Raw genomic sequence first — 25,082 nt, 5'->3', positions numbered from 1 at the left:
GGGAACAAATGAAGGAAGAAAAGAAACAAAAAACATCCACATACGCTTCCAGATGATATCTCAATCAGGCTGGAATTGCAAAAGAACACAGAAAAAAAAAAGAAAAAATACAGATTTTCTCTTTTTAAACCCTACCTGACCCAGATTTGATCGTTTTCTTGTGTTTAGCGAGTCATTAAAAGAGACGGGTTACACAGAGTTCAAAATCTGCTTTTATAATCGCCTCATAAATCCACACAGCAGGAAGTTCAGCTTCCTGATACAGCGGACAGAGAAGAAACTCGTCAAATCCAGTGATAAAGAGGAAAACAGTCCCGAGTACGTTCCTTCCCTTCCCCTCCTGTCCTGTAGATGTCACTATTGAGAAATGTTCATACGCCACAAAGAAAAACGGTTGCTAATGAATGACTGTGAAACATACACCTGTCGAATGTAATTTACTCAAGAGGGACAAAAATCTGGAGTTGCAAATGTTTTTTTTTTTGTTTTTTTTTACCGAGCTGAGTCGGAGCACAGGAAAGAAACGGGGAAAAGACGGAACTGAAAAACAAAAGAGAATTTAATTTAAAAACCGAGGAGCTCGCAAACTACTAAGACGGTCCCCTGTGCCTGTTTGATGAGAAGATGAACTACTACCATGACACACACAGTACTGGAGGTCAGGCGTCGTCACCTGGCATGGCTGAGTAGCTGAACATGAGTACATTCTGCACAGGGTTGTATTTGAGGGGGGGGTGGTAGTGGAGGAGATGGTGGTGGGGGAGGGGGGGGGGGAGGGTGGAGGTGGTGGTGATGGGGGGGGAGGGTAGTGGGGGAGTTGCGGTAACAGTGTGGATGGATGCTGGCGTCAAGTCCAGAGGTCGCCGATCGGCCCGGCCCGGCCCTCAACTGCCGTCACGCATCGTCCCACAACTGGCGCTCAGCTGGTGTTTGGCGTCGACCCGGTACGATCCTGCCCGGGACGCCGTCAGCCGCTCTGGATGTACTTCTTGATGACCACGCAGCCGTGTCTGAAGAGCGGGCAGGGCAGCGACTGCAGGAGTGTCCACGTGTTGGTGCAAGGGTCGAAGGTCTCCATGTTGCCGAGGGCCGGACCCTCGCTGCTCACGATGCCTCCCGTGGAGTAGATCTTCCCATCCAGGATGACGGCGCTACACCGGGCGGGGGGGGGGGGGGGGGGGACACGAGGGTTTAGTTTCGGTCAGTGACAGAACACTTAAAAAGGTAGAAGTGTACAAGATTATTATTTTTTTTTATTATTTTCCACAAATAAACAACAGCTAGAAAGCTGTGAGGAGCCGGATGCAGCGTTTCCCCTAAGACGGGGTTGTTGCAGCGGAGGTGAAGCACGTGCACATTAAAAAAAAAAAATCCACACGTGTGCACGTGGGAGAAAAGTTGGCACGCCTGCAAAAAAAACCCGGTTCGGTGCACTTGGTTTACGATCATGTGCTTTTACTTTATTTTGAGGACTGTTTTGGGGAGGGATCTTCAATAATTATATTTCTTATGCAGTTTATTGTCACAAACAAAAACAAAAACAAAAAAATCCCTTCACACATTCATGATCTGTGGAGTTATTCTAAAACAATAATTTGGAGGAATTTTAATAGCGAAACTAAACGGGAGATCACCGTCATGAAGACATTTTAGTGACAACACACCGACAAAAACTAGTTCCTGAATATTAGTTCACCACACGGTGTGAACGACATAAGGTCCTGATTTACTAAAGCTCTCAAATAACGGGTACTGAATTGCATGTTCCTTCCAAAAAGTCTGCACATTTATTTCGCGGTAATTGCGTCATTGAAATCAGGCGCAAATCGCTGTATTTAAAGGAGGGGTCTGCGTGTGTTAAAAGCGATTCCAGCAACGGAAAACAGAGCGACCGCAAAAGGAAAAAAAAAAGGAAATCTGATCCAATTGAAATGAAGAAATATAAATATAACAAGAACAAAACGCTATATAGGAGGTTATTAGCAAGAAAGTCAATACTGTGAGGAAAAAAAAAAAGCCTTAATAATAAAACGTCGGCAAATAAAACGGTGGATGAGATCCTCCAACAAACACCGATCAGCAGGTCCAGATCTCTCTGAATGAGCAGGTGACTTTATGGGACTTTAGGGAACCTTCTGAAGCTGCATGTGACATCTCAGAAATGTTTACAGCTGTAAAACCGCGTTCTCTACGTATTCTTTGCTTTCGCCGCAATAAGAGCAGCCGTCTCTCCAGATTGCTAAATTGTTCTATTTGCATTCCCCCTCCCAGTATTTTTGCGCCTTCAAGCAGAAACGCCCCGATATCACACGTACGCACGCAGGCAAACGCGCCGAATGGAAAGCGAGTGTTAAATTGCACATTTGAAAGACGCAGTCGTCAGTAGATCCGCTTGGACGTCATTTTTGGGGGTGGCGTGGAGTTTGCAAGGTGATTTTACACACGCAAACCTTTATTAAATCAGGCCCACAGGGTACTATGTAGTGGATAAGTGGCCAATCCACGTTTAATGTCCATTACTTAGTAATTACTACGTTAAACTCGGACCGGCCACTTGTCCACTACATAGTGAACGAAATCCCCCCCCCCCCCCAAAAAAAAGGTAACTTTTCACCTACATAGTGTGTAATATAGTGGACAAGTGGGCAATCCGCATGCAATCTCAAGGATTACGACTTTAAAGTCAAGTATTAATTTTGTGTTCGAAAGCAGGCTCTGTTCACGCTGACTGTCAGGACAAAAACACTAATGAGAGGTAATCAGTGTCAGGAAGATAAGTCGCTGGATGCCAGTGTGAGCCACTGTAGCTTTGATACGAGATAGCTATGAGTCACAGCGGCAGAAATATTGTTCGTGGTTGTTAATCACGATCAGACAACAAAGCCGCACAAAGACAACATCTCCACAAACATGCTGATTGTCGTGCTGGGGGCCACGCCTGAGATTATTTGACATCACTCACGCATGCTCTCAACATACCCACCAAGGCTAAGGTAGGAAAAAGAACACACGCACGCACACACACGCATTACAATCTCTCTCGAGAGCGAGGGAGAAAACTAATGAAAAAGCAAATATCGGTACAAATGTGCTCATTTGATATGAGCAACAGAAACAGGAGTTTGTGTGCAGAGAGGATTAAAACTTGGGCTGTAAGCTGATTAGAGCTTTGTACTCCTATCGGGGTTTGGAACGATCTTCATTTACATAAGGTGCACGCTTAAACACTCAAACACATATACGCGCGCGCGCACACACACCCAGTGAACAACATGCGCAAACTCACAACACTGCTGGGACCGAAAAAAAGATTATTACATAAAGCCTAAATCTACTCAGAGAAAGCACAGCTGATCCAAAAACGGAGCGAGCGCGGGGCAAAGCCCGGAGCTGCACTTCCTGATAAACAGAAGGGAGGGTTCAGGCCTGCGGAGGACCGGACGCAGCGAGCGGGAGGATATCTGCTCTCCTGCAAGATGACCTGCCACACTCCCGTCTCCCGCGCAGGAGCGCACACGCCGGAGAGATTTTCCGGTTTTGTGTGCTTTTTCCTCTTTTGACGGCGGCATCGCTTGTCGTCCTCGCTCCTTCCTCGCTTCTCCTCCTCCTCCTCCTCCTCCTCCTCTCCGGCGTCAGACTTAGTTAAATGTAGCAGAACAGCTGCCTGGCGTGTGCTGGTGCGGCTTATCAATAACTCTTGACAACATGATTTATGATGTACGTTCTGCACGTAAGATTACTATCTGTAATTGCCTCCCAAATGTATTTTATGCACACTTCTTTCTTTCTTTTTTTTTTCTGCTTCTGCAAAATAAAATAAAAAAAAATAAAAAATGCTTTGGCCTGGAAATCTGAGTTCATTATCCAGCAAACTGCACACCTCCGTGGCTCCATTGACTGGGATATTAGAGTGTGATCCCACTGCTGTTAATTTTCATTCACCTCCCTTCATCAGCCATTACGTGATCACAAATGGTATAAAATGTAATGTGGACTGCGGTCGGACTTCCTTTTCACGACACTTGTACAACTATGCGGAGCCTAACCCAGCTCACTTTGGGTGAAGGCAGGGTACACGCTGGACCGCTCGCCAGTCCATCACAGCGCCGAGACAGAGACAGACGGAAACAAAGACCATTCACACCTCGGGAGCAATTTGTAGAATGTTTTTTGGATGGTGGGAGGAAGCCGGAGTACCTGGAGAACCCACCGCCGGCACGGGGAGAACATGCAAACTCCACACACACTGCACCACTCTGCCGCCCCAGGTCATATGCTATCACATATATCTATGTACATGTCAATATATTATTTTCACATTTTGGACAACATGCTATACTATGATATTATTTATCACATTTTGGACCACATGCTATACCACGACTTATCTTTATGGTATTTCTGACCACATACTATACTGTGATATTTTTTTTCACATTTTGGACCACAAGCTATTCTGACATTTTTCTGTGATTTTGGACTACATGCTATACTACAATATTTTCTTTCACATTTTGGACCACGTTATACTATGATTTTTTTTTTTTTAATGACATTTCTGACCAAATGCTATACTGACTTTTTTTTTGGTCATTTTGGACGACATGCTGTACTATGACTTTATTATTATTTTGGATCACATACGATACTATGACTTTATCATTATTTTGGATGACATGCTCTGCTCCGCCCACCTATAGCTCACACCTTTTTTCAGTATTTTTGTTGCTGGGTTCTGAATGACATACTTCCCTTAGTACAATAACAAATAGTACTCTTAGATGTTAGGATTCCTACTTGTGTAGTGCAGGAAGTTCGACGGTGGTATTGTTTCAAATCGCACACTGCCGTTCTGCACTGACCGGAAATAACCTCAGCATGTGAACACATCACCCATCACGATATCTGCAGCTTTATTTATTTTACCCAGAAACTGACCTGTTTTCATCTCTGTTTAACACACTCAATAAACACCCTGATGGTTTTGTCCAGCAATAGAAGTGATACAGAAACACTTTTATGTGGTGTTCAGGAACAGTGGTAGCTTGCTTAATTGCCTTAATTTTTAAATTTCTTGATGTTGGTGGTCTAAAAAGGTAATTTAACATCATGGTGTTGCACTCTGCTCACATCTGTTGTTTACAGCTTGATGAGTTTTACCACACAATATACGTCATATGATGGTCATTGCTGATCGGTTAAATGCTGCTTAATAACTTCAAACTGAACCCGAGGTCTACGCTCATTGGGGGTGTCTGCTACTACTGTAGCAGCCTTCCCATCTTCATCCCAACACACACATATAAAAAGACTTCGTCTTTGTCTTTAAATGTCACTGTAATAACTCAAAATGGCTTGAAGGGAAGTTGATTAAATCAGACAGTCTCTGCTGTCTAACGGATGCGGCTTGTTTCTCTCAGCATGACAGACAGCAGCGTTACTGATCAAGTAAATATAAAAATCAAGCCCTGGAAATTAGAGACGTTTTTCTGCAGAGGGAGAAGTTTCACAACCGAACTGCATCATGTCGGAAACACTGTCATCCCTCAACTGGCTTTATTCAAGTTTTAATTGACTGGCCTGAATACATTTGTGTGTCTCCGTTTACCTGTGTTATGACAAAAAGACTGACAGATTACTAATAAGCTTGAGTTTTACATATTTTTTTTGGAGGCTGTGATAATGTCAGAGCGTTTTCTCTTCTTTTTTTCTTTTCTTTTTTTTTTTTTAAGCTCGACGCAAGACAGACCCGCAATTTAAGGTATTTGAGAAAAAAAAAAAAAATCTTTAAAACTCCCCACTCGGGGATTTAACCTACATGTGGTGGTGCTACATCAATTATCTCTTACCTGCAGAACTGCCGGGAGTGATTCATGTTGGGACCAGCCTTGATGTTGCCTTTGTCTGGGTCGTAGATAGTGGTAGCTCGGGCGTAGGCTCCTCCCAGGATGAATATAAAGCCGTTTAGACTCACTGCAGGGGCGTATTTGTTATCTAAAGATATGAGAGGAGAACGAAAGTGAATGAAAGAAGGGGGGAGGGCGGGGGGGCGGGGGGGGAAAGAGAAGAGGGGAGAGTTCTTTTAAAGCAAACACAAAGCTATTGTTTGGATGTCATTCTCACATACAGCAGAAATTCCCATTCAGTGTAATGGCATCAATTTGCTTTTTTTTTTTTGTACTTCTTTTTCCCCCTTCTGGTCCCCACGCTGCATGCAAAAGCGATCATCATCAACATTCTCCTTATCACTGTATAGATATGCCCCTCTGAAGATTGCTTTGGAGAAAATAAATAACAAAATGGATACCAAAGTCGATGAAAAAGCGGAGTTCATAAATCACTGAGGCTTTATTGGGTTCTACTCCAAAATAAGTTTGGGCTTGGAAGCAATATCAAAGAGTTACCTAAGTCCCAATAATTCACAATTGCATTAGGCCCCCTGGCACCTCCATGGGTTCATATAGACAGAAAGAAAAAAAGAGAAAGCACAGTCCATATGTATTGGAAATACATGAGTGAACAGGTGGGATACCGCATACTGTGCATATTGCATAATTCAGTCTGATGCAGTACATCGTACGAGGAAAACAGGCGCACTGTCAAATTATAGATGATGGGAAACAAAATGAAACAGTGGTTTGTGCGTAACAATGCCATTGGAAACCTGGAGATCGTGAGCTGCAGCCCTGCTGTGAGGGAAGAGGGAGTGTGTTTCAAACTCGGAGCAATTTCTCTGGAGCAGACTGCAGCTGGCCAATTTACAAGCAGCATGAATAATGCACAGACACTTGGCCGTGAGCTTGCTGTCCTCGCTGTTTTCTGCCACGATGTGGACGGACATCCCTCGCCGCAAACAGGCAGTGGGAGGAGTTAGGTCTGATGCCTCAATAAAAGGCGGTGGAGGGAAAACTTCAACCTTCTCTGGTGATCCTTTTTTCTCCACCATTCCTGCCGAGAGGAATCCGACATGTTTAATTAACGGGTCAGCTCTACACGTCAGAGGTGTTTCTGCCGTTTCTCAGACTGATAAATGAATGAGCCAATGCCGCATTATGTCATGCTAGCAGCTCAGTGCAACGGAGGTGGGTGATATGGCCCACAAATAACACGGAGATAATGATTTTCTCGACACTGTGACAGAATTCTGAATAATATTTTACAATTAATTTCAAGTACATGCAACTGCAACAAAATAAGTGTAATATTCTTTTATGTCAGCATTTAAATGTACCAGTTTACCATCAAATATTCAGTAAAAACCAACATGTCACCATGAATTGTTGTACATCTGACCTCCCCCTCCACCAAGGAGCTGCTTTAAGCCACACTAGTAACTTACTCACCAGTATCAGTATGTGTATAAAGTATCATCCTCCTGGGACCAATATCTGTCTTCATGAGTCAGTTTCATAGTAATCTGTTCAACAATTATTGAGATATTTAAGTCCTGGTCATAGACTTGGACATAGTCTCTGGGTGGAAAAAGTGAAGTCACTGTGAAAGTACCTTAAACTGCAAAACCACAGAAGCCCACTAGGGGCTGACAAAAGAAACCCCAAAAAACTCGGGCTCCACAGACTCCTATTCAAAAAGCGTCAACTTCTCATGAAATCCAAAGTCAATAATTTTTTTCCACAAGTCATTATGGTGTCATTAGATTATCGTCCCCCTTCTGATCCTAGCTCTGGTGGTCCTTCTTAAAATAATTCCATATTTACTTAGATATTGTGCCTGGTTTGATTGACAAGTCTGAGGCGCAGTCAGGTGGGCGGGGTCTTGGTATCATCGGGTTTTCGGTCAGATCCACCCCTGGCTCCTCCCCTGCTTGTCCAAATACGGTCACTTGTGGCTCCAAAAAAAACATGCCAGTAGTTTACCACCTGCCAAAGTGGTCGACTACTTGTGCCACCTGGGCTGTTGCCATCATGGCTAAAAAAAAAACACTTTATATTACTCGCATTATATGACAACACTGCAATCATTCACACGCAGTGAAATACAATCTAAACTTCCACTGCAACCATCTGAGGTGTCAGCTTCAATTTCTGCCCTTGAGAGACAAGCTGCCGCTGATTGGTCCTCCTCACACTTCGCCAGACGTGTTTATTTTCTTCTTTTACCTGCTTCATCTCATTGATATGCCGCTGCCAGTCATTCTGAGCGTGTGTGTGCGCCGGCACGAGCGCGTGTACATGATGATTCGTGTTAGGTCCCATAAACACAGAGCACTCATTTCTCTCTGCTCCGCGCCGGAGGCAGAATAATAACAGGATGTTCTCAAAGGAAAAACCTTTCTCTCGTTTTTTTTTTTGTTTTTTTGTTTTCTCCTCCCCACAGAAACTCTCGCCATCGCCTCCTGCGTCTCTCTCGTGGGCTAACAGTAAGCACCGAGTTGGAGTGCTTGGAGGAGTACCAGGCAGGTAAATCTCATTCTCGTTTGGCAAGCCTCGGAGGACTGCTACTGGGGGTTCAACATCTCTCCACCTCCTTGTGTTTGTTCTCCTCCCTCGGCCTTCGAGACATTTTTGCTGAAGCAACGTTGAGCTCCACATGCCGTCTGTGTCAGCTAAAAAAAACAAAACAACAACGTTTTAATTCCGTCATGAACCTTGCTATTCTTGGTGTCCTGCAATGAATTGTGTCTGGTTCCACCGGTCTAAGGTTAGAAACCTCAGCCAAGAATCCACAAATGACCACGTTCGACATAAAAAATGAATAACAGTGGAAACAAAATAAATAGACAGCAAAACAAGGTTTTAACAGTGCAGCGGTGATAGAAGTACAGCTGTGCCTGCGGGGCAACACGGGCTGACGCACTCTCTCACCCTGATAAGATGGCTTAGTCACCAAGCCTGGGACCCCTCGGGCTGAGGTCAAGGATGTCAGACAAATGAAACCACACACAAACACAAACACACACACACACACACACACACACCCAGCTATGATGAATTTTGTGGCTGCTGTCTAAACAAACACCTTGCCTCACATCCGTTCCTATCTTACTCCCGCATCAACACGGCAAGATATCTGATTCTATAAAACCAGACACGCACGCACACACACACAGAGAAATACCTCACGATTCACTCAATCAAACCAATACCTGTGTGCCATACAGATGCAGACAAGACTGTATTCTCTGATAAAGACTACCAAACAGCAGCTGTCATTACAAAGCCGAGGTATTACATTGACATGGAAATGTGCAGCCAAGTCGCAAGCGGGAACCCAAACAAAGTAATAAACAAGACGTCCCCCGAAAAAGACCGGGGGGGGGGGGGGGGTGAGGTGATGGCCGTCCACTCCTGCTTCCTGCATCATCACGGAGAGCACGAAGGAGCAGCGGAAGGAGGACAAAGGAGCTTCAGTTCCTGCAGCCAGAAGCTTAGATAAGATTACAACAAAGTAATTGGAGCAGCAAACGCATTTTTCTTTCTCACACACTGTCCTTTTATGTGGTGTGACGAGGATAAGAGCAGCCGTTGAAACGACGGGGGCCAAAATAGCAGAAAGAGGGTGATGTACTTTAATTCAATATGATGGATAAATGGTGGTGGTTGTGTTGAGTGGGTGGGGGGGGGGGGGGGGGGGAGAGGGAGGGCATGTCCAATTAGGTATCTATGGAAACACTCCACCTTCCCCACCTCCTCTCGCTGTTGTTCCTTTTCCCATCCTCTTCCTCCACCTCCGTAATGGCGCTCCAAATAACCGTACCCGCTCTGCTGGTATACGTCATTTACAGGAGTAATTGTTCGCTGGTCAATTTCCTGATACAGCCGGGCTGGCTGGGGTGTGATGTGATGTGTGTGTGTGTGTGTGTGTGTGTGTGTGTGTGTGTGTGTGTGTGTGTGTGTGTGTGTGTGTGTGTATCTTTGTGGATGTGTGAGAGTGACCTTTTTGATGTGCTTTTATAGGGTCAGTTTGCCCACATTAAGGAAAAGCAGCCCCGGAAATAGTTACTGATTCAGCACTATGAGCCATGCTAGTGTGCTAGGATCAGGGTTCAACAGATGGCCTCACATTATCTTCAGGCACTTTTTGACATGATGCAGACTCCACAGTTGAATCGATACCCACTTCCGGTTGAAGCAGACCAACTCCAAACCACAACACTTCCACCACCATGCCTTGCAGCTGCTATGTGGTTCTTGTACAGAAAAGTTGCCTTCGGTCTGTGCCCGTCATGTTTACTGTTACCAAACAACTCTCTCTCTGTCCAGACCAGAGCACATTATTCCAAAAGGCCTCGTCTTTGCCTGCATGTTAATTAGCCAACTTTTGCTCGAATGGCTAATCGGACAGCAGAATTAAAGACATTTAATTAACGCAATCTCTTTTTGGCGCGTTGACGCCTGTTGGGCTGAATTTGCTGGGACGACCAGTCCTGGACCAATTGGCAGTCGTTTGAAATCAACAACTTCTCATCAATGATTTACAGCCTTGAAGTAAAATGATGATTTAAAGAGAGCTCTTTAGATCTTGGCATAATGACACCAAACACTTCAATAGCAGACGACAGATGTCTTAAAGGTTTAAATAAAAAATAAGGTTCCGCCTGTCACTCCCTAATGTGAAACGCCTGATTTTAATTTGATAGATTTGAAGAATTGATAAATGTAGGGGTGTAGTTACTTCTGTTTTGTTTTTCTATTTCTTTGAATTATGAAAATCACAAAGAGGATCAAGTGTTTGCTTGTTCAAATTTACACCTTTTTTTTTTCACGATTCAAATGAGATATTCTGTGTTGTTCTTTCCTGTGATCTCCTCACAGTTTTAAAGTCAGTTGGACTTTTACATCATAGAAAGGGGACGCAATCTACAACCTGTGTGGTTTGATCTGAATGTGACTGACAGGTGGTGAGTTGTCAGTCAAATGTGATTAGAGTCAGTGTAGTACATTAACCATTTTTTTGTGTGTTAAATTACACATAAAGACACAGTAAACTTTAAGTGATGCTTATTTAGTCATGAATATTCTTTGTAAAAAATACAATTGTATAGGAGTTTTTAATTTCCATTGAAATTAGTTAACAGAAATAACAAATGAAGAAACACATGCAGGTTAGGTTAAGTAACGATTGTAAATTGCCCGCAAGTATGTGTGTGAGCAGGGATGGTTGTGTTGGCTGTGATTGGTGACCTGTCTGAAGTTCACCCTGCTTCCACCCAAAAGTCATCTGGACAAAGCAGAGACACATAATCCATAGATCAAATTTTGACATGATGATGTCAGAAAAAGAAAAAAGAATAAAATCCATCCAGAGGGAGACATGAATTATGGCACCCATCCATCCATTAGACGTTCAGATATGTTTGGACCAAAGTGAAAGACCAACAGACATCTGCAGACATGTTTGAGAAGATAAAAATTAGACGACCGTTTTCTTCATCAGGAGTGATTCTGTGTATTAGTTTAAAAAAAAAGAAAAGAAAGGGATAATGTGGGGAATTTACCTCTGAAACATATCTTGTACGTATTTAGAAAGTAATAACGTCATAATTTGAACAAAATTAAATTTGGAGAGCTTGGGTTCTGGAATTAAGAAGCTAAATCGGTGAAAGGATTTCAACAGTTTACAAATCTAACAAAACAATTTCTGGAGAAGCAGAATTTTGGAAAGGTTAGTCAAAACTCTGAAAGAGACGGCGCATAACAATGACATTTTTACAGAGCCTGCTGCATGCTGATTTTTAAAAAAAATGTCCTGTGGACACCACCAAAAAAATTCCTTTCACCTCTACCGTACGGAGGTGGAGGCAGAAATCACGCAGACATCTCAAAGCTGTGGTATTTCTGTAATTTGGGTGAGCTGACCTTTGAAGAATGAAGCAATGGGACTTCATAAATAGCATAGTGTGCGTGTGTGTGTGTGTGTGTGTGAAGGTGCTCAGTTTCACTCGGCATTTTCATGCGCCGAAGACAAAGGCAGATGTAGATGAATGAAGCAGCAGAGACCCCGTGTATCTCAATAGACTTGTTGAAGGGACTATTTTCGGCATGAGTAATATTATTTTTCACTCTGCGAGAGATAGGAAGTCGGTTCTGATAAGTGTTTGTGAAACCCATTTGCAGTCCATGCGGGAGATGGTCCATGCAGAGGGAAAACGCACACCACTAATGCACGCGCGCACGCACACACGCACACACACGCCAGACAGATGCACACCCATACGAGGGCGCACGGTCGCAGAAAACGCGCACAGCTGTATTTGTGTCAGTCGATAAGACAGTGCTGAGAGACCGCGAGAGATGGAGCGGGGGGGAGGGGCGGAGAGGGGAGAGAGTGAAAGATGAACAGGGGGATTAGAGATGGAGAGCAATGGAGGGAGGTAGAGGGCTGTTGGAGAAGCGCTCTCCACCGGCTCCACTAAAATCATCGGCGGCCCGATTTCACAGGAAGCACTAAACCCGTCCATTATCTCTTGGCTCGTCGGCTGTCTGACGCAGACTCGTCTAGGCCCTGACAGATGACGGTCGGTCTGTCTGTCTGCGTCTGTCATGCGCACACACACGCACACACGCACAGACACACACACACACACACACACACAAAAAGACAAGCACACACGCATGTGGAGTAACCTCCCGGCTCGTTACATAATTCATGCGCTGCGTACCTGTGCCCCCGGGGATGTATAGTTGATACGAGGCAAGCAGAGGTTGTGTGCGTGCGTTGTGTCTGGCTCTGCGCGTACGTGCGAGACTCACAATTTCTCCTCTGCCAACCTTTTAATGCCGTTCAGCTCTCGCCCCAAACACCCGTGTTACATAATCACCATTTTCCCTCGCAGTCATCCCGCTCTGAAACGGCACTAATAACAGAGCGCGAGTTTCTGGGCAGCGGCGCCGAAGGAAGCGCCTCTGTGCCAGCGCTTTGATGACACGAGAACAACTTCTTCTCGGGACGCGTTGGAATTTAAATACGTTTTTTTTTTGACAGCGTTTCTTTTTAATTCATTTCCCCCCCCCCCCCCTTATCAGGACACGGGGACGAAGCAAGGGGCGGAGGGCCGAGCTGCGGACGACAACACCTTCGCCGTCAGTCTGACCGGTGGCGCGCCCATAATCGTCTTTAAATGCAACTTCAAAAGGAGCCGTTCAATATTTTGGGAAATATGCTTATTACGAGGGTGAGATGAGAAGATGAGGGCTGCTCTCATCCCTGTATGGTAAATAAAAGGCGACAGCCGGCAGCTCGTTTGCTCGGATTAGCTCACGGAATGGAAACAGCGAGCCCTCGCCAAAAGGTAACAAGCTCTGCCTCTCAGCACTTCTAAATCTCTTTAATTAACAAGTTATATCTTGTTTGTTTAATCCACACAAAAAGTAAGGCATAAAAATTATAATTTGATACTTGAGATTATCTGCAGGGCTATTTCTTGCCCTGGATCGGTAACTTCCTCAAGTCCCTGCTGATTGCCTGGGAAGTGCTCTTAGCTTACAAGTAGTCTGGTACATAATCCCCCCCCCCAGTAAAACTCCACAACCAGCTTCTTATCTAACGTATCGAAAATACCGCTTTTTACATAAGATTTTGAGGGTTAGGTTTACATTTCACACGCGTGTTGTTCAAGCCTTAATGTGAAACGGAAAGACTGGCAGACTGCATTCAAATCAACAGCAATCATCCCGACGCTGCACCTTTCAAGGATACTTATTGTGAAAGAACTTTTGCCTGCGGACGAGACGTTCACACCGGTGAGCAACGGCAGAGGTTTGGCCAACAACATGTCAGAAGCCGTGGTCGGACCCACCTGTCATTTCACCGATGGTCTTCCCATTACCGTGACAGAAGCAGTGACGTGGGGAGAGGGGGGGGGGGGGAGGATCGTGGAAAAGAGCGAGAAGGATGACGGCGGTGACGAGGAGAAAACAACAGGAATGGAAAAGGTCATATCGCAACCACTGGATTTTCTGTCGCCACGGGCGAGGGTCAACGTTTTCATTGACGTAAACTCCGCAATCACACACACAGAAGGTCTCCTTCTATTTACATGACGTCATTATATATTGTTTCTATCGGCCACGCAGACACAACACGCATTGATATAAACGTCGGTATTTCAAATTAACCGACGCGTCTAAATCGAATGGTCACGCTTGCGTATATTAATGGGATTCACTGTGTATGGAGTGTAAAAGACACTTGAAGTACTTCCATGTGTTTTGGTCTCACGCTGCATGCAGATACTGTGTACATGTTGCCCTCACATGTCAAGCGGGGTGTTTATGGTTTCTCCAGGAGATGTCAAACGCATCATATGGAAGTGAAGGTGCTCAAGTGGGTAGAGTTGTGAGAAGACTGTTGCTAAGCAACCAGCCAACAATAATTGAGGCCCAAAGCCTCCTCGTTGCTCTCTGATGTGATAGCAAGATGTCAACGAGTAAAGTGACGCATGCATATAAATGGTTCCACTAACGCTGTGGCGGTTGGTGCCATCTTCAGCTTTGCTAATAAAAAGCTACTTTTAATATTGATGTTTTTTTTATGATGTGCCAAAGGAACATAACTAGCTTTTTAATTCAAGAAAGAAATTCTGAAATCTCAAGGCATAAAGAGCAACAACAACAAAAAAAAGCCCACACATTTGGGAATAGCAAACCACAACATGGTACACAGCGGTTTAAAACAGAAGCAGCTCTGTCATAAGACAAAAGGTGATGATAACAATGGCGACGCGTCCCCCGAGGACATAACATCTCTTCGCTTTGTGTTGATGCTTGTGTGCGAAAATCGGTGACAAAAGCAGCGTGCCGTGTCACTTGTCTTACCTATCATGGGTGATTCGATGAAACTCCAGGTGTTGCTCTGCGGCACGTAGGACTGAAGGACGCCCGCCGAGCGCCCGGCCTCGTTCACACCTCCGAACACGTACACCTTCCCCCCGCACACCGTGGCTGCAGCCGAATGGACAGGTTTAGGAAGAGGAGAAACCGTCTCCCATTGGTTGGTGATGGTGTCGTACCTGGGCAGAAAAAAAAACAAAAACGTTTTTAGATGTTTTGGCTTTTAAATTTACCACGCAATTTTTTTTTTATTTCAACCTTGGATGGTTTGGAGTTAAAAAACAGAGAAAAGAAATCCAGAGAAACAAGCGGACAAGCAGGTCCAAGTTCAGACTTGACCGATATTTAAAGTCATGACCCCACTTCCATTAAACGAGTCCACCATGGGGAGAATTACTTCAGAAAAGTCTAATGATTCATAAAGTACTCTGACACTCTGCAGTCTATCATCTCCATCCCACAACACACCAATAGTTTATAGAAACACTCTGATTTTAAACTTCCCACTGCTCTGAATTTGCTGTGAAACGCTCATTTTGGCTGCAGGGCTGACAGATATAATTAGCGCAATGCCTACACCACCAGGGAAGATGAAAAAGTCCAACCATTACGTACAATGACAGCAATTAAAGCAATTACACAAAACAACATATGTTGGGAGCTACAAGCCATTAGTCTCTAGAGTTGGGCTGTGTGTCAGCGCCGAGCTTTGGACCTTACTCACTGAGCCCTCTTTGGCAGAGACTTCAACGCCGAAGCCTAAAATTCAGTCGACCCAAACCGGCACTAACAGACGCAGCCAGATGAAAGGGCCCGACACAATGGACTGCATGAGAACAAGACACTGGCTTATGGAATCGTGCCCTTGTCAGAGGTTGAGAGTGTGCGTTTTTATGTATATTTCTTAAATTTGCATTTGTTCTTGGAGTGCGTGCTGCACGGGTGTGTGTTCGGACACGTGTCTGTGTGTGTGTGTGTGTGTGTGTGTGTGTGTGTGTGTGTGTGTGTGTGTGTTTTGACTGGCGGCTCCATTAGCGCAGTGTGTTAGCGGTGTAATCCCGTGTCCGCGGGCCACTGATCAAAGGAGGCGCACCGACAGCCCTCCAGCTGGAGTAGGCCTCATTAAAAGAGCCGCAAACAGATCCAGGATCAGTGATTAAAACACGCATCCATTCAGACCAAAGCAACTCCTCTTAATCAAGGTTGTATCTTCGTTGTCAAAGAAAAACGCCTTTGTTTAAAAAAGGTGTAGCCAACATCGCCGCGGACATAAAACCTGACACTTGAAACACTCGAGGGACGCTTCAACAATGTTGACTCTTACATTCTTACTTGAAAGCGATTGTTGAATCAGATCTTTCCTCCGGGGTCAATGACCTTCATTAGGTGTCCGCTTCTTTCACTTGTTCAGACCAAGTGGTGACCCACCTTGATGTCAGCCATTGTTTTTCAAAGTGCTATTTTAAAGCAACAAGTCTTGTGTTTTGCTCATCGGCATCTTGTTCTTTTGGAGCCAGAAGTGACCACATTTGGATGAACTGGAGAGGAGCGAGGGGGGGATAATGGATGAAAATCCGAGGGCAATGTGCCCCGCCCACCTGTACAGAAACCTGACTGCAGCCCAGACATGTCAATTAAACAAGCACCCAAAAACATACCTCTCTTTGAAGCCTAATATTGAATTCATTGTGGAGCTATTTTCAGATTTTGAAGACGACGTTCATTTTTATATACAGTCTAGAGTTCATACAACATACGGGTCAAAGACATGCACGCCTGGGAAGGTTCTCAGTGTACAGATGCTTTACTGCTGCACCTCCCGTGGCATTTGAAGTCAGGCTCAATTTAAATGACACCTGGAAACGCTCCGCGCAACCACCTTCCTGTGAGAAGTCCGTTAGATAAAGTGCGAGAGGAGATGGGCGAATTAGCCTTTGGGAATATTCTCTTAGGGGGTCTGATAACGTTCTTGGCAACAGCTGCCGAGGGGACGGGTTTAAATCGGCTGTCAGTCTGAGGAAGTGGCAACACAGGAGCCACTCTGGGAGAGGTGGACTCGAAATACTTGAGGGCCAATTAGCACTGTTTAAACATGGACACACACACACACACACACACACACACACACACACACACACACACACACACACACACACACACACACACACAACACCAGCATCAGGTCGAGTTAACTGAGCCCTGCTGAGATAGAGGGACTTACACGTGTCTCATTCTCTGGCAGACGTAATTACCCCCCGGACTACATCGGGGGGAGGTTCGTAAATTTAAGGGTCAGACGCTGCTGAGTGAGGCTGATTACAGAATAGACAAAGTACCAACAGGACTGCAGCAAACAGCTGGTCATGATGAGAGAACACTCAATTCTGCACAAAAATACATCTTTTCATGGCCTACAACTTCACTATTATGGCTCACTTGTTGTGCAGTGGAACCAAGCGACTGGATGGTGAACAAAGTGGAGTATTTGGCCACTAATGAGCCAGATGCTTCCCTTGGGAGTTTTGTAGCAAGAAAAACACCATTACAGCTTTAAACTTATCATAAAACATTTATACAACTATAGATTTTTACATTTAACACTGGGATAATCTAATCAATTGTACTCACGTGACGCTTCTTTTAAGAAGCAGATGGGGCATTCAAGGACGTGAATGTAAACACAGCGCAGGTACGATCAAGTCTAAAAGGGTCAGGACGTCTGATCAATAGGAACACGTGCAGGTCAGAAGAAACCAGCGTCTCTGATCGTCTCGCAAATCACATTCATTACACGTGTGATTCACCATCAAGCATTTAATACGAACCGTGACATGAGGACTGACACTCAAAAGACTCAGAGTGGGTGTATGTTCTTCGATTATATCTCCAAGGCAGAGGAAGAGGAAGAAGAGAGACAAAAAAAAAAAAAAAAAAAAAAAAAAAGCAAACGGGAGAGACTGCGTTGATTGCAAAAACAAAGACTTGTAACTGTCCTTCTCTTTCCTCTGACGTTCTCCGTCAGACAGAAAAGGCATACAGAGCTTTTTCATTGTCACCAAGACACTGTAGGAGTTTATCCATCAACATGTTGAGCTGCATCGATTGCTTTTTTTTTTAAGTGTTTATACACAAAGACTGATCGCTACATGAAGCCATGTAATCGTCTGTAGCTCCTGACGGCTCGTTTCATCACGCAGGGACAATCATCTCGAAAATGCAGCTGCGGGGTTACAACAAAACAAACAATGCAGGATTGTGTTCTTTTATGCCAAGCCATAGACAGAAAGAAGGACTGATGGGAAGGGTGGAGTGAGCTGTGAATGAAAGAAAGAGGCCAGACTTTCAACTACATTTGGTTCTGTAGATGTCATCTGGATTAAAATAGAAAAAAAAAAAAAATTGCTTGCAGCACACACTGTGACTGACATGTCAACAAATCAGAGGTAGAGCTCAGAGTCAGCCAGGTGTAAGGCGACTCACACGGTGCGATTGTGTGCAAGGACACCAGCTACCGTTGCCGAGGCCTTTGTTCCCCCATGACCGCGCTGGATGAGGAGCATAATGTTTGATAGCAACAGGTGAGGTTGGACTCTTGCCGCGGAAAGCACGCCGTCGCACCTGCCGTGTTTGTTTATGTTGACGGCAGACGGATTTGCCGCTTCTCCACCTGCCTGCCTTGCTCTGCATAGTGCACATGAAGAATTAAATCCAACCTCAACCTGTCAGTCAGCAAACTATGGAGAAAGTACATACAGTAAATAACAGGTGTTGGAGGGAAAGGGTGGGAGGAAATTATCTTCATGCAAAACACATTTACTGGATGGTGGTGCAGCTCATTCAAAACACATCAGCAAGGTCGATACAACCCCAATTGTAGCATATCGATTGGTCCTCCTGTATTGTATATATATAATCTATGTTTTAGAATAGATTGCAAGATTAAAATGACAAAATACTGAAATCAATAATGTAGTACCCAAACCTAGAGACACATTAGGAGCTACGCTCACCAGCCACTTTATTAGGTACACCTGTTCAACTGCTCGTTAACGCAAAAATCAAATCACCAATCACATGGCAGCAACTCAATGCATTTAGGCATGTAGGCATGGTCAAGACGACCTGCTGAAGTTCAAACCGAGCATCAGAATGAGGAAGAAAGGTGATCTACTGGGACTTTCATGCACAACCATCTCTAGCTTTACAGAGAACGGGCCGAAAAAGAGAAAATATCCAGTGAGCGGCAGTTGTCTGGGCGCAGATGCCTTGTTGATGCCAGAGGAGAACGGCCAGACTGGTTCGAGATGATAAAAAGGCAACAGTAACTCAAAAAAAACCACTTGATACAACCGAGGTATGCAGAAGACCATCTATGAACACGTGGAACCTTGAAGCAGATGAACTCCAGCAGCAGAAGACCACCGGGTGCCACTCCTCTAAGAACAGCAAACTGAGGCTACAATTCGCACGGGCTCACCAAGATTGGACAATGGAAGATTGGAAAAACGTCGCCCGGTCTGATGAGTCTTGTTTTCTGCTGCGACGTTCAGATGGTCGGGTCAGAATTTGTCGTAAACAACATGAAAGCATGGATCCATCCTGCCTCGTATCAACGGTTCAGGCTGGTGGTGGTGGTGTAATGGTGTGGGGATATTTTCTTGGCTCACTTTGGGCCCCCTTAGTACCAATTGAGCATCGTTTAAACACCACAGCTTACCCGAGTGTTGTTGCTGACCATGTCCATCCCTTTAGGACCACAGTGTACCCATCTGCCGATCCATAACACGCCATGACACGCTCAAATCATGTCAAACTGGTTTCTTGAACATGACAATGAAATCACTGGACTCCAACGGCCTCCACATCTCAATCCAATAGAACATTTGGGATGTGGTGGAACGGGAGATTCGCATCATGGATGTGCAGCCGACAAATCTGCAGCAACTGCGTGATGCCATCATGTGAATGTGGACCAAAATCTCTGAGGAATGTTTCCAGCACCTTGTTGAATCTATGCTACGAAGAATTAAGGCAGTTCTGAAGGCAAAAGGGGGTCCAACCCAGTACTAGCAAGGTGTACCTAATAAAGTGGCTGTTGAGTGTATATTTAAGGTTAAATGAAGTGCAAAAGTGGCAGTAAGTGGAATACAAATAAAATCCAAGCAAAAGGAAATTATGTAAAAATAGTAATGTGGAAAAACTGTATCCACCCTGGCATTGTATAGAGAAGAGTAATGCAGTGATGAAGATCAAACAATAGCAGACTCCAACAGCACGGGTCCAAGGAGCAGGTCCTTCCTAGGTGGACTTAGTTGTCATGCGTCCTTGTTGCTGACTGGACAGGTCTTCCCCTTTTGTCTCTATATAGTCATTTCCACATGTATTGTTAATGCTGATGATGGGTTTTTTTCAACAATAAAATGTTGCATATTGCTCTGCGAGTGCCGGTATTCTGATATTTTTTTTAAATTCTCGTCATAACCATGCACCCGTCTTGTTACCTGATTTGTGCATACCAATTTGTACACAAGAATAAAATGACCCCTATAAAAACATAGGATTGATATTTTTTTCCTCCTTATTTGACTGTAGTCCATCTGTTTTCTAACTTCCCTTCCATATCTGTGGCACCGTGCACCAAGCTCAGTCATTCTGACAGAAAAAGTTACAAAAATACTATAAGTAAGTAAGTAAATACTAATTACTTAACTAGTTTTTTACTAAACGTTACTCAAGCATAAGTAAATAGAGCATTTAATGGGACCTAGTTTTGGAGGCGGATTAACAAACATTAGGTGTCCTTGTCAGGCTTTCCGATAGCAGGAAAGTGTTGCTGGGATTCACCAAAAATTAACTACAATGCTCATGTTCATCAAATTAAGTAACAGGTCTGCCAGTGCAAAAGTTACTCACTTATGTGTTCTTAATAGTGTTTGAAAAACACTGTAACTCTATGGTAGAGAAGAATGCAATACATCATACTTTACACGCAAAACAAAACTTGATCCTCAGATTAATTCATTGTTGATTTTGGTCTTTTTAAGGTTTTTGTTGACAAAAGGAACATCCCTCAGCATGTGCGTTAAGTCTCTTTTTAAGAACCTTCTTTGGATAGCTGGAAGATAAAAGTCATTCTAATCCATTCCTGCTGCTTATATAAAAAAGAACTGGAACATGCATCTGGACGTGGGCTTCACCAGCTAAGAATATGTTACTGCGATGACGTCATCGCGGGCGCATGCATGGATTTTGTTCCCTCTGGCCTCTCACTTTGTAACATTAGCTAGCAAAGATACATCTGAGTCACAGACCATAGAAATGGATGGATGCAGCAAAGCGTCAGCCGTAATGCAGCCTGCCATCGCATTTGCTCGGTGGCATTACACATCTAAAAGCCTCGTGTGTGTATGTTTGTATAAATGTGTGCGTGTGTATGTATGTATGTATGTATGTATGTATGTATGTATGTATGTATGTGTGTGAGTGTGTCTCATCTTGTTTTCTTTAGATTATAGAACAGCTGCGATGGAGCGGCGTTAACAAGCTTTAGAAAAGGAGAATCTTTCAGTCAGTATGATATAATGTCATCCAGGAAATCATTCCAGTATAAAACGATGGCAGCATGTTGTTGCAGCGCATCGAATGAGTTGGTCTCAAAGAAAATGCTAATCTAGAAGTTGTTGTTGACCAATTCCTGCCTTCATGCTGACCACATACCCTCTCTATTTGTACTCCACACAGCACACACTGTAGACTAGCTGTCTCCAAACCCACAAATGATGCAATCTAGTCATCAAGACGGCGCCCAGGCATCACAGCCGATCCACCAATGTGGTTAGCGGCAGGACAGTGGGGATGATGAACTACGCTTTTCTCCAGTCTCACACGCGTGATAAACTATAATTGATAGGCTGCTAGTCACAGGGATACTGACATGTATCATTTCCCCTGAGATACAAACTATAGCATTAATAGATTGGGAAAAGAGGATGAGGAAGTAGATGGAGCAAGAGAAAAAAAAATGCCTCTGAGACAACAAAACCACCTCAACACTGACAAAAAACATCCATTAAGAGGCAGAGGAGTGCATCATGCTGCAGTTACAGCCCCGCTGGAAAAGCATACAAACAGCGACTACTTAACAATAGCTACCGTATCCCCCGCACTTGCTGGTAAAAGCCTTGGGATTTAAATGGGAGACGGTGCACGAACAGGAAAGACACACAACCTACATCCAGGTCCACAGCATGGTAACCTTTAAAAACTGAGTGCGTGCACTGGAATGCAATGGAAGTTTGTTTGGGGGGGTGGGGGGGGGGGGGGGGGAAGCAACGCATTCATCGCCTGCAGAGAGAAGCTGATGCTCTAGATTCTATCACGCAGCAACTCATGCCCTTAAGTTACAAATTCACATTAATCCCTGCAACACCCCAGCTATCTATCTCACGCACATGAACACTATCTCCCTGTCTCTCTTACATTCTCCTCCCGCTGCGCACGCACAGACACACACACACACACACACACGCGCGCGCTTCAATATGGTTTGCATAATGTGGTGTTTGCTGTGTGGGTAAATCCACCCGGTTTGTAAAGGAAAAACTGATTCCAGAAAGTGTCACGTTATGTAAGAAGAACCTACAATTTTGTTGGAATGACAGCTACATTACAATAAGTTTGATATGCTCTCAGCTGTTCCTCAACTTGTCCAGTACTTTGGATTTATGAACAAACATTAACAGCATTCTCAGCAGCCTCAGCTGTTTCCTTTTGCCTATAAGCACATGCAAATTATGAGTAAATGTTAGCATGCTAATATGCAAAAGTACGACGGTAAACAAGCAAACATTATAGCTGCTAAACATCAGCATGTGGATATTTCTTACATATAGCATGGTGACATGGGCGTTTAGCTCAAAGCGGGTGTCGTTAAACCCGCACACCTCACCATGCACACTTAGCATGTGGTGCCATGTTCAACAATAGTCTGATTGGGTTTCTATAATGCCATGTGAACGGGCACAAGAACAGAGGAGGAGCACGTGAATGTGAGTGCATCAATCGCTCACAGCCGTCTGTTTCCTGTCAGAAGTAATGAACTGAGAGGTTGTGATTTGGCTCGAGGAAAACAGGGCTACTGTGTGAACCAGCTCCAGCCTGGAGGGCATTCAAAACAATTTGCACTCAGATATGAGCATCATTTGCCTGCATTAAAAAAAAAAAAAAAAAATCACGTTTGCCAAGAATGTTCATTTGCAGCAAAGGTGGAAGGGGGAGACCAGGAAAAGAGTAAAAGAATGTAAAAGAAATAAAATGCTGTTGAAAATTAGCTGCTGAACTTTCATTTTACAGCAAATTGGCCCACTTGCACAGTACAGACGTGGACTGTGCAAATGAGCTGTTCTGACAAAGGAAAGGAAGCTCGGATGTTGATTTGAAATCACTCATCTGTTACTTCCTGTTTCTTTGCATATTTGCCAGTATCTCATCCAAAACGCATTACTCACACCTGGCCAAGATCCCTGTGTGGACAAACCAAGGAAATGTGTAATCAGAAGGAAGTGAGGAGGCCAAAAAAAAAAAAAAAAAGAGGAGAGAAAATCAGAAAAAAATGGAGCGGTGGTCATGATTTTTTTGCATTAATGTGGTTTATCAAGTCAGTTGATAGCAACATGTAACAATGAACAGGAGCGAGAGAGTAGGTGTGAGAGGACAGAGTGAGAGTCTATCTGTGTTGTGTCAGCTGCCATCTGTGTGTCAGAGCACATCACAGAAGCTGTGAGGCCTGCGCCCACTCCTCCAGCATCATTCTGCTGTCGGGCACCAACACTCACACATGTCTGCAAACCACCGCCGTCACTCTTCTCTGCTCAAACGTGCACTCTTTGCTTACATTTTACCTCTATTTGGACACATCCTCAATCCATAGAGTGTGTGGGCATAAAGGAACCCATTGTTTTTGGTCTACTGAAGCCTGCGGGTCAAATGTCAAACACTATGGTATGGCGTGAGACACTGAAGGGAAAAGCTCTTTTGAGATTTAGGGCTATTTCGCCTCAATAACATGTCTTCTTTCAGACCAGTGGAAAAAAAACAACTTCCAAAATACACATGTAGGTGTTTATTTAGTACACTTTGTGTATTTGCGTCTGTAAATTTCTTCTAAATTACAAAAAAACAGGCTTTGACGAATAAATTAACAAACCCTTCTACAAAAACTTTCAGAATATAGATGGGAATAAAACTTTGAAGTTTGGTGTATGTAAGTGCAACTGAAGTGGAAAAAAAAAATCCCTTTTGGAAAAATTGCCTTAATTTTACAATACATCTTTAAAGCCAGAAATCTCCAATTCAGTAGTGTTTACACGCACCTAAATTTCCAGTTTTAGTCCCATCTATATTCTGAAGGTTTTTACAGCGAGGTATTTTCATATCTCATTCATAGACTGATTCATAGACTCATTCATAGACTGATTTATGTAATATTTTTCTTCTTTTTCTTCTTTTCTTCACAGAAAATGGAATTATTTGTATGGTTGTTGACAGTTTTTTCTTATTTATGAAATGATAAAAAGAGATTTCAGAAAGAAATTCAATTGTAATATATTGACAAAATGAAAGAAGAATTTTTACCGTTGCTTTTTCTGATGTTTTTCTGATCGCAAATCACTGCAGCAAATGAGTCATTAGACGGTCATTTTCATAATTTTTTTTTTTTTAAATTTCAGAAAAGTTTTAATGAAAATAACCATTGTCCTAATACAAGTAATCAACTGGTTAAGTTCCATGGTTGTATCTGTTAGTTAGATTTCCCCCCCCCCGCCCCCCCCTATTTACCTGTAGTGTTTTGCCTTAATGTCCTGTACTCAAAACTTAGTTATAGCTGCACTGGAATGACCTCTTACAGTCTGAAGGCATCTGACTTATGATTATACTTATTATTAAAAAAAACCCCGCATGAATGATCCCAAAATGGGCCCAAAAATCAAGGTATGTTGGCTTTTTATATGAATAGTAAGATGACATAACAGTGATACTGTAGTATGTGGTTGGTAAGTATCATGTGCACTTCTCATTCTAGCCTGAGTTGCACCAAGATATATAGTTGGTTGAAGTAAAAGGTGTAGTATATTATATAGGAACCGTAATCATTGAGGTGAACTAGAGCTGTTTATGAAATAACATTTAACATGCAATTTGACAGTTTATCCTGTTGTGTTTTGGATAGTCGGATGTCCTCGATGTGACAGGACGAACTCGCACAAAACTCATCTTTTGCTTCGCTACGTT

General features: G+C 43.8%; 1 protein-coding gene across 1 annotated transcript in view; it reads right to left on the bottom strand.

Moving 5' to 3' along the window:
- Positions 1 to 880: 880 nt before the first annotated feature.
- Positions 881 to 25,082, bottom strand: part of LOC138203590 (kelch-like protein 29) — a 204,821-nt gene continuing 180,619 nt past the window's right edge. Inside the window, exons 13-15 of the mRNA XM_069158583.1 lie at positions 14,778 to 14,971; positions 5,850 to 5,994; positions 881 to 1,151 (exon numbers count right to left, since the gene is read on the bottom strand). Of these exons, the coding sequence (XP_069014684.1) occupies positions 968 to 1,151; positions 5,850 to 5,994; positions 14,778 to 14,971 (523 nt within the window). The 3' untranslated portion in view covers positions 881 to 967. The remainder of the gene's footprint in view (positions 1,152 to 5,849; positions 5,995 to 14,777; positions 14,972 to 25,082) is intronic.

Source organism: Embiotoca jacksoni, unplaced genomic scaffold (genome assembly GCF_022577435.1).
Source record: "Embiotoca jacksoni isolate LCO1_2020_lvr unplaced genomic scaffold, fEmbJac1.0.p SCAF_23, whole genome shotgun sequence".
Lineage (NCBI taxonomy): Eukaryota > Metazoa > Chordata > Actinopteri > Embiotocidae > Embiotoca > Embiotoca jacksoni.
Note: the sequence above shows the minus strand (reverse complement) of the source record. Positions and strands in the feature narration are given on the sequence as shown.